The sequence below is a fragment of the Cervus canadensis genome, chromosome 2 (genome assembly GCF_019320065.1).
Source record: "Cervus canadensis isolate Bull #8, Minnesota chromosome 2, ASM1932006v1, whole genome shotgun sequence".
NCBI classification, from domain to species: Eukaryota; Metazoa; Chordata; class Mammalia; order Artiodactyla; family Cervidae; genus Cervus; species Cervus canadensis.
Window position 1 is genome coordinate 65,825,378 of NC_057387.1, and position 12,843 is coordinate 65,838,220.

Sequence of the window (12,843 nt, forward strand, 5' to 3'; positions counted from 1 at the left end):
AAACAGAATTTAATAAAAGTATCTAGAGACATTGTACATTGAACACTTAGTTGTCATTTAAATGCCTTATTTATAATCCACTTTCTTTATTCTGGGAAATGAAGATGGGAGAAAACTGCCTGAATGAGTCAGATTTTATAAGAAGTTATTTAGAAGATGAAACTGATTTAGCCTCTATGACATTGGAGAAAGAATTAGACAATGGAGACTTTTCTGGGTGCTTGGATACTAAAAGGAAAGGCTTGGATGGATGATAAAAATTGAGAAAAAATTTCTTTCCGTATTAAAATTCTCATTCAGAATTGATTTATTTTTATCTTTCCAAGTCACACAGGCCGTGCATATATGAGTGATTGAATTGTAACATGAACTGTCAAATCCATTAAATGTGGGTAAGGAGATAGCTGGGCAAATGTTAAAGGAAGCAAAGGACAAAGAGAGAGGTTTTCCATATGCAGAGGCAAACGTTAGGTGACCAATGCATCTTCCAAATTTTTAGGAACTGGATTTTTTTAACTTTTTATTTTATATTGGGAGTATAGCTGATAAAAATGTTGTGATGGTTTCAGGTGAGCAGCAAAGAAACTCAGCCATACATATACATGGTTTCCATCTCCCACAAACTCCCGTGCCACGTCAAAGTGTTAGTTGCTCAGTCGTATCTGACTCTTTGCGACCTCATGGATGATAGCATGCCAGGCTCCTCTGTCCATGGGATTCTCTAGGCAAGACTACTGGAGTGGGTAGCCATTGCCTTCTCCAGGGGATCTTCCCAACCCAGGGAAGTTCCTAGGGAGATAGAAAGTGGCTCAGATGGTAAAGAACCTGCCTGCAATGTGGGAAACCTGGGTTTGATCCCTGGGTTGGAAGATCTCCTAGAGAATGGAATGGCTACCCACTCCAATATTCTTGCCTGGAGAATTCCATGACAGGGGAGCCTGATGGACTACAGTCCGTGGGGGTCACACAGAGTTGTACATGACTGGATGACTAACACTTTCACTTTCAGGTTGCCACATAGAATTGCATTAATCGAATTAGAGAAATTATAAGCATTCAGTTAGAATTAGAGTATCTCCCAATTTAGCTACCATGGATTACTTTTTGTGGTTCTCTAATATAGCTGGCAAGTGTCTAATTCTTAGAAAATAAGGATGATGAATTTATATGACCCTACCTGGCATCTTCAGAAAAACAGAATCAAGTCTTCAATTTCATTAAGTTTGAAAACACTGGATATTTATAGGCAGTTTGATATTATCAGACAAAATGTATACTGAATTTTTATTTTGTGTTACTTCTAAAATTGCTACTGTTTGCCTTTACAGTGTCATAACAGATCATAAAGAACTAGCCAATTTGAATTGGGCATTATAGTTTCATTTCTTGAAATTTTGAAATGGTCTTCGTTTATGTATAACCTAAAAGAATTACATCATAACATTTACTGTAGATTTATTAGCTCTGATATGAAATCATTTCATTCTGAGCCCTAGCAAAAGTGACTTCTTGCCAACCAAGCATTTGTAGTGTGCCCTCTAATTCACATTTTAATAAATTTCATTTTCTAAGTGTGTTACCTCATGCTTTGGCTACAACCCAGATGAATCCTGAGAGAGTAAGAAATGTGCTTTCTGACTGATTCATCCGTATTTTATTTTGCTTTTCATTAAGAAATTACTCTTTGAAGAAAATCGATAATCTTTTGTGACTGAGGGGAGAGGTTAGTGTGTTGCAGTGGTGCATTCTAATTTCTCAAATCAGACTGCCTTTAGCCAGCTGTTGCTGATTGTTTTGTCTTTTCTTGTTCCTACAGCTTGGGTCAATGGTGACCCCAGAAGAGTGGCCTATCCTACAGACAGCCAGGGCTACTTTTGTGGCCAGAAGGGCACCCCCAATGAGTGAGTATGGCTACCTTGCTTTGTCTGATTTTACTGTCTAAGCTGGAATGTAGAAATCACTTTTGCATTAGTCCTACTTAAGACTTCGTAAGAGGACTGAAATTCATAAAATAGGGCTTCCATCCTCTTTTCCCCAGAGACAGTTTATAAACAGGTGGGATGTTTCATATTATTTGATTTAGACAAGATGTCATCGTTCTGCAGAATTTTATTAAAATGCATGAAGACCCTGATTAGTAAAAAACATAATTGTGATAGATAAATTGGACTAGTGAACTTTATGAGAAGTCATATTTTAAAATGTTGTATGAAATGAGCTATTGGAAGGCTGAGATCTGAGTAGCTGCTAAAAAGCTAGACAGTACAGTAGCTAGAATTGTTTTTTTCAGTGTCTACAGATAAACCATTCCACCTTTCAAAGTAAGGGGCACACCTTGAATGTCTTCAATGAGTGGCAGGTGGGCTCTTCAAGACAACTAGCTTGCTACTGACAATGACCCTGAAACTGAAACAAACAGGAAATAATCTTCCATCAAATTCCTTTCTAATGTTAATCATAGCAGAAGTTTTCATTGCTGAAAGTAAGTTTTCTATTTCTTCATCATAAAGAAAAAACAAAACAGAAACACACATTTTTAGAAAAAAAAATTCTCCCTTTTCATTGGTCCTTTGCTTTTTTTTTTTAAAGTTTATTGCTATTTTTTTTTCATTTATTTTTATTAGTTGGAGGCTAATTACTTTACAATATTGTAGTGGTTTTTGCCATACATTGACATGAATCAGCCATGGATTTACATGTGTTCCCCATCCTGAACGCCCCTCCCACCTCCCTCCCCATCCCTTCCCTCTGGGTCATCCCAGTGCACCAGCCCTGAGCACTTGTCTCATGCATCCAACCTGGGCTGGTGATCTGTTCACCCTTGATAATCTACATGTTTCATTGGTCCTTTTCTTTTCTAGTAATACCTGAGTTTTTACACGATCTCCTGGTTCTTCATAACCAATTCAATTTCTATAAAAGTTGGTAATGAAAGGGTGAAAAAACCAAAGGGACAACAGCTCTCTCTACCACCAGGAACAGCAAAAACAAGACTCAGAATATTTCTCTTTGTTCCCATGTCACCCAATGATAACTGTAGAGCATATTATTCCCAGATATAAAACAGATTTAAAAAATAAGCTTAGAAAAGTGTTAACAAAATATGGACAATTAAGAGAAACCAGAAATTTGGGTGAGGTTGAATGACATGATTAAATCCTTATTCATGTCATGTTGAGTTTACGATAAGTAAGTTGATGTCCACAAAGGTCCTCATTGCCTATCAGAGACAACTAAATTCTCAGTCAGGGTGGTAATTCTTAGCCTCAGTAACTCAAAAAATTCTAGACATTGCCAACAAAACCTTCACACTATGAAGGGCAAAGAAAGCACCAGGTGGTAAAAAGATCATACAGATCTCTAAATCGCTAGTTCTTTAAAATAGGCTATCTTTAAAGGGCTTCTGTAACAGTGTTTCCTGGACTTAAGCCAATGACCCACTTATTTTCAACAAAAATGGGATACCACAAATTTCAGTATATTAAAGATCATTCAGAGACAATCCTAGAGTAACACAGATATGTTCTTTAAAGTATTATTTGTAATAACAATATATTGGAAACTCTGCAGATATCTAATAATATGTGGAAGGTAGTAAATTGTGGACTTTGTATTTAATAAAATATAATGGAGCCATTAAAAATCTGTATTTATAATTTTAAGAATTGATTATGTTAATTTTCTTCAGAGATTCTGGATTTTCTCCTTATTGCCAAATTCAGGATTAAATTGAAGAAAGTAGGGAAAACCACTAGACCATTCAGATATTACTTAAATCAAATCCCTTATGATTATACAGTGAAAGTAACAAATAGATTCAAGGGATTATATCTGATAGAAAGAGTGCCTGAAGAACTATGGACGGAGGTACATAAAAACATTGTACAAGAGGCAGTGATCAAAACCATCCTCAAGAAAAAGAAATGTAAAAAGGCAAAATGGTTGTCTGAGGAGGCCTTACAAATAGCTGAGAAAAGAAAAGACACAAAAGGCAAAGGAGAAAAGGAAAGACATACCCATTTGAATGCAGAATTCCAAACAATAGCAAGGAGAGATAAGAAAGCCTTCCTCGGTGATGGTGATCAATGCAAGGAAATAGAGGAAAACAATAGAATGGGAAAGACCAGAGATCTCTTCAAGAAAATTAGAGATACCAAGGGAACATTTCATGCAAAGATGGGCACACTAAAGGACAGGAATGGTATGGACCTAACAGAAGCAGAAGATATTAAGAAGAGGTGGCAAGAATACACAGAAGTACTATACAAGAAAGATCTTCATGACCCAGATAGCCAAAATGGTGTGATCACTCACCTAGTGCCCATCCTGGAATGCAAGGTTAAGTGGGCCTTAGAAAGCATCACTACGAAAAAGTTAGTAGAGGTGATGGAATTCAGTTCAGTTCAGTTTAGTCGTTCAGTCGTGTCTGACTCTTTGAGAACACATGAACCACAGCACTCCAGGCCTCCCTGTCCATCACCAACTCCCAGAGTCCACCCAAACCCATGTCCATTGAGTCAGTGATGCCATACAACCATCTCATCCTCTGTCATCCCCTTCTCCTTCTGCCCTCAATCTTTCCCAGCATCAGGGTCTTTTCAAATGAGTCAGCTCTTCGCATCAGGTGGCCAAAGTTGTGGAGTTTCAGCTTCAACATCAGTCATCCTCAGGACTGATCTCCTTTAGGATGGACTGGTTAGGTCTCCTTGCATTCCAAGAGACTCTCAAGAGTCTTCTCCAACACCACAGTTCAAAAGTATCAATTCTTAGGCGCTCAGCTTTCTGTATAGTCCAACTCTCACTTCCATACATGACAACTGGAAAAACCATAGCCTTGACTAGATGGACCTTTGTTGACAAAGTAATGTCTCTGCTTTTTAATATGCTGTCTAGATCGATCATAATTTTCCTTCCAAGGAGTAAACGTCTTTTAATTCCATGGCTGCAATCACCATCTGCAGTGATTTTGGAGCCCAATAAAATAAAGTCAGCGACTATTTCCCCATCTATTTGCCCTGAAGTAATGGGACCGGATGCCATGACCTTAGTTTTCTGAATGTTGAGCTTTAAGTCAACTTTTTCATTCTCCTCTTTCACTTTCATCAAGAGGTTCTTTAGTTCTTCTTCACTTTCTGCCATAAGGGTGGTGTCGTCTGTGTATCTAAGGTTATTGATATTTCTCCCAGCAATCTTGATTCTAGATTGTGCTTCTTCCAGCCCAGCATTTCTCATGATGTACTCTGCATATAAGTTAAATAAGCAGGGTAACAACATACAGCCTTGACATACTCCTTTCCGATTTGGAACCAGTCTGTTGTTCCATGTCCAGTTCTAACTGTTGCTTCCTGACCTGCATACAGGTTTCTCAAGAGGCAGGTCAGGTGGTCTGGTATTCCCATCTCTTTCAGAATTTCCCACAGTTTATTGTGATCCACACAGTCAAAGACTTTGGCATAGTCAGTAAAGCAGAAGTAGATGTTTTTCTGGAACTCTCTTGCTTTTTCGATGATCCAGTGGATGTTGGCAATTTGATCTCTGGTTCCTCTGCCTTTTCTAAAACCAGCTTGAACATCTGGAAGTTTAAAGTTCACATATTGCTGAAGCCTGGCTTGGGGAATTTTGAGCATTACTTTACTAGCATGTGAGATGAGTGCAATTGTGAGGTAGTTTGAGCATTCTTTGGCATTGCCTTTCTTTGGGATTGGAATGAAGATTGACCCTTTCCAGTCCTGTGGCCACTGCTGAATTTTCCAAATTTGCTGACATATTGAGTGCAGCACTTTCACTATGAAGACCTCCAAGACCTTCTAGAACTAACACACAAAAAAGATGTCCTTTAGTAGGGGACTGGATTGCAAAAGTAGGAAGTCAAGAAACACCTGGAGTAACAGGCAAATTTGGCCTTGGAGTACAGAATGAAGCAGGGCAAAAGCTAATAGAGTTCTGCCAAGAGAACACACTGGTCATAGCACCCACCCTCTTCCAACAACACAAAAGAAGACTCTACACATGGACATCACCAGATGGTAAACACCAAAATCAGATTGATTATATTCTTTGCAGCCAAATATGGAGAAGCTCTATGCAGTCAGCAAAAACAAGACTAGGAGCTGACTGTGGCTCAGATCATGAACTCCTTATTGCCAAATTCAGACTGAAATTGAAGAAAGTGGAGAAAACCACTAGACCATTCAGGTATGACCTAAATCAAATCAAAGAATGCTCAAACTACCTCACAATTGCACTCATCTCACATGCTAGTAAAGTAATGCTCAAAATTCCCCAAGCCAGGCTTCAGCAATATGTGAACTTTAAACTTCCAGATGTTCAAGCTGGTTTTAGAAAAGGCAGAGGAACCAGAGATCAAATTGCCAACATCCACTGGATCATCGAAAAAGCAAGAGAGTTCCAGAAAAACATCTACTTCTGCTTTATTGACTATGCCAAAGTCTTTGACTGTGTGGATCACAATAAACTGTGGAAAATTCTGAAAGAGATGAGAATACCAGACCACCTGACCTGTCTCTTGAGAAACCTGTATGCAGGTCAGGAAGCAACAATTAGAACTGGACATGGAACAACAGACTGGTTCCAAATCGTCAAGGCTGTATGTTGTTACCCTGCTTATTTAACTTATATGCAGAGTACATCATGAGAAACACTGGGTTGGATGAAGCAGAAGTTGGATTGAAGATTGCTGGGAGAAATATCAATAACCTTAGATACACAGATGACACCACCCTTATGGCAGAAAGTGAAGAAGAACTAAGGAGCCTCTTGATGAAAGTGAAAGAGGAGAGTGAAAAAGTTGGCTTAAAGCTCAACATTCAGAAAACTAAGGTCATGGAATCTGGTCCCATCACTTCATGGCAAATAGATGGGGAAACAATGGAAACAGTGACATACTTTATTTTATTGGGCTCCAAAATCACTGCAGATGGTGTCACAGTCTTGAAATTAAAAGACGTTTGCTCCTTGCAAGAAAAATTATGACAAATCTAGACAGCATATTAAAAAGCCGAGACATTACTTTGCCAACAAAGGTCCGTCTAGTCAAGGCTATGGTTTTTCCAGTAGTCCTGTATGGATGTGAGAGTTGGACTGCAAGGACTGGTGAGTACTGAAGAATTGATGCTTTTGAACTGTGGTGTTGGCGAAGACTCTTGAGAGTCCCTTGGATTGCAAGGAGATCCAACCAGTCCATCCTAAAGGAAATCAGTCCTGAATGTTCATTGGAAGGACCAATGCTGAAGCTAAAACTCCAATACTTGGCCACCTGGTATGAAGAACTGACTTGTTTGAAAAGACTCTGATGCTGGGAAAGATTGAGGGCGGGAGGAGAGGGGACGACAGAGGATGAGATGGTTAGATGGCATCACGGACTCAATGGACATGGGTTTGGGTGGACTCTGGGGGTTGTTGATGGATGGGAGGGCTGGCATGCTGTAGTCCCTGGGGTTGCAAAGAGCTGGACACGACTGAGTGAACTGAACTCAGCTATATTAATTTTCTTCATAGTCTGGATTTTGTTTCATGATTATGATTGCCTTCCTCCTGAAAATAACATTTAGTTATATTTCTCCAGGATCTATGGTTTATGAGAAGTTATTAATTGCTAATACACTTGTAATTTGTTTTTGTATATGGAATGAAGTAGGAATCAAACTTCCTTTTTTTTCAGTTGTAAAGCCATCGATCTTAGAATAATTTGTTGAAAACTATGTTGTTTGTCCTGATTTCTGATAACACTGTTATCACTTGGTAATTGATATATATGTTTCTGAACCATATATGCTTTTCAGTATACATATTTTAAGCCTCTGAATGTTTTAATTCTTATATAAATATGTATTAATTTGAACAATTAACAGTTGTTTCAAATGTTTATGAGATTTTTTAGTACTTAATGAAAATATTTCTGAAAATATCACATTTCAGTCATAAAACAGTATGGAATTATCATAAAACTAGCCAGAAAGAAATAAATACCTTTAAAAATATATATTTTGAATGTGATAAGATGGGATTTCAAGTTAGTACCAAAAGAATGTATTATTAAATAAGTGGTACTGAATTAACTGAAATGCTATTCATAAATATAAAATAAAACTGGATATTTATTGCATACCTTATGCCAAAATGAATACTGAAACTTGGAAATTTAAATATAAAATATACAACCAAAAAAGTAACAGAAGAAAATGTAGGAGTAGGTTTATAGAATAATGGGGAAAACAACTTTTTCTAAACTTGACACCAAAGCCAGAAAATGTAACAAAAATGTTAAAGTATATTATGACACAATGTAAACCCACTTAAACCTACAAACTGGTATACAAAGTTAAAAGATTAGAAATTCAGGAAAAATGTTTTTCAACATATATATCTGACAATGGGTCAATAGTTTTATTATATGAACTACTTTTACAAAATCAGAAAAGGAAAAGAGGACAATTCAGTATAGAAGTTGGAAAAAGTATTAAAAAGAAAATAACATGATATAATAACCAATAATAATAGAAAGTGCTGTTCAATCACAGTTTTAAAAGAAATGCAAATTAATAGATATTGTTGTTGTTCAGTCACTAAGTTGACATTGTAACCCCATGAACTGCAGCACACAGAAGGCTCCTCTGTCCTTCACTGTCTCACAGAGTTTGCTCAAATTCATGTCCACTGAGTCGGTGGTGTTATTTAACCATCTCATCCTCTTCAGCCCTCTACTCCTTTTGCCTTCAATATTTCCCAGCATCAGAGTCTTTTCCAATGAGTCAGGTCTTTGCATCAAGTGGCCAAAATACTGGAGCTTCAGCTTCAGCATCAGTCCTTCCAGTGAATATTCAGGGTTGATTTCCTCTAGGATTGACTGGTTTGATCTCCTTGCAGTTCAAGGAACTCTCAAGATTCTTCTCCAGCACCACAATTCAAAAGTATCAATAAGTGTCCAACCTTTATGGTTCAGCTCTTATATCCATACATGACTACTGGAAAAACCATAACTTTGACTATATGGACTTTTGTTGACAAAGTGATATCTCTGCTTTTTAATACACCGTCTAGGTTTGTCATAGCTTTCCTTCCAAGGAACAAGTGTCTTTTAATTTCACGGCTGCAGTCACCATCCACAGTGATTTTGGAACCCAAGAAAATAAAATCTCTAATTGCTTCCACTATTTTCCCTTCTATGGCCATGAAGTGATGGGACCAGATGCCATGATATTGGTTTTTGAATGTTGAGTTTTAAGACAGCTTTTTTTTACTGTCCTCTTTCACCCTCATCAAGAATCTCTTTAGTTTCTCTTCACTTTCTGCCATTAGAGTGACATCATCTGGATATCTAAGGTTGCACATTGATAGGGTTGCAGTGAAATTGGTTTTCCATGTTCCATATTTAATCCATGTTCCATGTTTAACTTGACATTCAATTTCTAATTCTTCCCTCATTCTCTGTTGATCGCATAGTTCTTAGGATCAGTTCAGTTCAGTGGTTCAGTCATGTCCGACTCTTTGCGACCCCATGAACTGCAGCATGCAGGCCTCCCAGTCCATCACCAACTCCCGGAGTTCACCCAAACTCACGTCCATTGAGTCGGTGATGCCATCCAACCATCTCATCCTCTGTTTTCCCCTTCTCCTCCTGCCCTCAGTCTTTCCCAGCATCAGGGTCTTTTCAAATGAGTCAGCTCTTCGTATCAGGTAGCCAAAGTACTGGAATTTCAGCTTCAGCATCAGTCCTTCCAATGAACACTCAGGACTGATCTCCTTTAGGATGGACTGGTTAGATCTCCTTGCAGTTCAAGGGACTCTCAAGAGTCTTCTCCAATACCACATCAATTCTTCGGTGGTCAGCTTTCTTTAGAGTCCAACTCTCACATCCATACATGACTACTGGAAAAACCATAGCCTTGACTAGACAGACCTTTGTTGGCAAAGTAATGTCTCTGCTTTTTAATATTCTATCTAGGTTGGTCATAACTTTCCTTTCAAGGAGTAAGCGTCTTTTAATTTCATGGCTGCAGTCACCATCTGCAGTGATTTTGGAGCCCCAAAACATAAAGTATGTCACTGTTTTCATTGTTTCCCCATCTATTTGCCATGAAGTGATGGGACCAGATTCCATGACCTTAGTTTTCTGAATGTTGAGCTTTAAGCCAACTTTTTCACTCTCCTCTTTCACTTCCATCAAGAGGCTTTTTAGTTCCTCTTCACTTTCTGCCATAAGGGTGGTGTCATCTGCATATCTGAGGTTATTGATATTTCTCCCGGCAATCTTGACTCCAGCTTGTGCTTCATCCAGCCCAGCGTTTCTCATGATGTACTCTGCATATAAGTTAAATAAGCAGGGTGACAATATACAGCTTTGACGACTCCTTTTCCTATTTGGAACCAGTCTGTTGTTCCATGTCCAGTTCTAACTGTTGCTTCCTGACCTGCATACAGGTTTCTCAAGAGGCAGGTCAGGTGGTCTGGCATTCCCATCTCTTTCAGAATTCCCCACAGTTTATTGTGATCCACACAGTCAAAGGCTTTAGCATAGTCAATAAGGCAGAAATCGATGTTTTTCTGGAACTCTCTTGTGTTTTCAATAATCTAACCGATGTTGCAATTTGATCTCTGGCTCCTCTGCCTTTTCTAAACATCTGGAAGTTTATGGTTCACGTATTGCTGAAGGCTGGCTTGGAGAATTTTGAGCATTACTTTAGTAGTGTGTGAGATGAGTGCGATTGTGCGGTAGCTTGAGCATTCTTTGGCATTGCCTTTCTTTGTGTCAGCAGTCCGTTAATTAATTGCAGCGTCATAGGGCATTTAAATATCTGAGACCATTATTGCTAAATAGTTCCTTAAGTAATTAGCCCAGACCCAAATTAAACAAAAGTTGTATTGTTATTTTTTATTTGTTTTTGAAGCAAAAGTGATTTCATATGAGAACAGGAACACATGGGACAACCCACATTGTCCAAATAAATACACCTGATTTCAGAAAAAACACATATTACCTTGAATTCAGACCATCATGAAAGCCAGGAGAATACTGTCCGCCCATAATGATGTATAATGAATGAAACATCATTCTTTGGGTATGTGCTTGAAGCAGACACCAAACATTGTTTTAACCTCCTCTTCTTTTCCCTCCTCCACCAAAAAGTAAATAGACCAAGCAGATAAAAAGTACCATTAAATTACAAATAAATGTGTGTGTATGTATGTTCATTTGCAGATGAAATGGATCTTTGTTAGGATGTGTATGTAAGCAGTTTAGACACTTGGAAGAGTTGGGTCCAGGACATACTTGTTAGACTGTAACAGAACATTTGTACTCATTAATTTCTTGATGTACTTACAGCACCCCTTTGATTCTCAACTCTCAAAAACATTCCTTATAACTGAGCTTAAAATTCCATGCTTAGAGATGGTGCAACAGTGTTTGGAATAGAATTTGTTGGTTCTGTGCTTCGTTTATCCATGCCTAACCAAAATGATTTCAAGGGAAACACTGGGGGTTTTCTAAAATGCCAAAAGAGATAAACTCTAAGTGAAATGGGGTGCTTTTTTGAAGTGTGTGACTTTCTCTGCCTTTTGGGTTGCAGGGAAGTTATTCATGATACTTGGGTATGATCTTTTTCTTTGCAATTTCTACTAAACTGCAAGAACTCGATTGGTTTTGATGCCACCTTCTGGCTACTGCAAAAACGTCAGCTTATAAAATTTGGGTTGAAAACACTTTGAACACTGTCTGATATACACCCCATTTGCCAAATTAGACAGACTGAAATACCCATCCACCTAATATGAACTTCAGAAAAGGAAACAGTAAAGATTAAGAGGACAAAACTTCCATTTAAATTTTGCATTAATTTGACATCTAAGTGAAAGAGTAACTTTATCTGCAATTCACTGAAGAAACTCTTACAAAATGGCAAAGAGTTCTCACAAATCTGTTTGAACATTCAACAAGCCCAGATTTGCCACTTGATTTAGTTTTTAAAATCTGTATCAAAATAATATATGCCTGTGAAAGTAAACCAAACAATAATGAAGAGCTTATAATAAAGGCAATAAAAGCAATGGTCTCCTATCTTAAGACTCCTTACCCACAGTTTCATTCCACAAGATAATTTATCCTCTTTCTGGTTGCTTTATACACTTCAGGATGCTATAACAGAATACCATAGAGTAAGCTTGTAAACAACAAAAACTGACTTCTCACAGTTCTGGGGATTGGAAGTTCATGATCAGGTGTCAGCTTGGTTCTTGGTGAGGGTCCATTTCCTGGTTTGACATCTTTATTATGCATCCTCAAATGGAGGAAAGGATTAGAGAGATCTCTGGGTCTCTTTTATAAGTGCACTAATCCCATTTTTGAGGCCTATACCCCCCTGACCTAAGGACCTGCAAAAGCCCCATCTCCTAATAACCATCACGTTGGGGGGTTGATTTTAACATATGACTTTGGGTGGGGGGACAAATACTGGTCTTAGTTCTTCTTTAAGTTTTTTGCATAACTTTGAATTATATTCTTATTCTTTCATTTCATGCTGTATTATTAATTTTAGATAGTATCCATTGATAGCCTGCTATGAATAATGGAAGATTTAACTCATATACTTTATGTTTTCCTGATCTTCCTCCTCCTTCCATGTTTGATAGTTAAATTACTACCTTTAGATTTTCTTATAGTTACTTTCATGACTTTACATAGTATGCTGAGTCTCTATTGCTTGTTCCACTAACTTTGTCAGTCTTGACTCCTCTTTATGTAAGAAGAGCGTATTACCCCCACTACCATTCTCCATCTTTCTTTTCCATTCCTCTTTCTACTTTCTTTTTTTTTTAATTTTTATT

At 37.9% G+C, this 12,843-nt stretch overlaps 1 protein-coding gene across 2 annotated transcripts in view; it reads left to right on the top strand.

Moving 5' to 3' along the window:
• The window catches only part of SLC44A5 (solute carrier family 44 member 5), a 429,650-nt gene that overhangs the window by 349,120 nt on the left and 67,687 nt on the right, over positions 1 to 12,843 (top strand). For both annotated transcript variants that reach the window (XM_043460948.1, XM_043460949.1), the window contains one exon: positions 1,817 to 1,901. In XM_043460948.1, the coding sequence (XP_043316883.1) occupies positions 1,817 to 1,901 (85 nt within the window). The remainder of the gene's footprint in view (positions 1 to 1,816; positions 1,902 to 12,843) is intronic.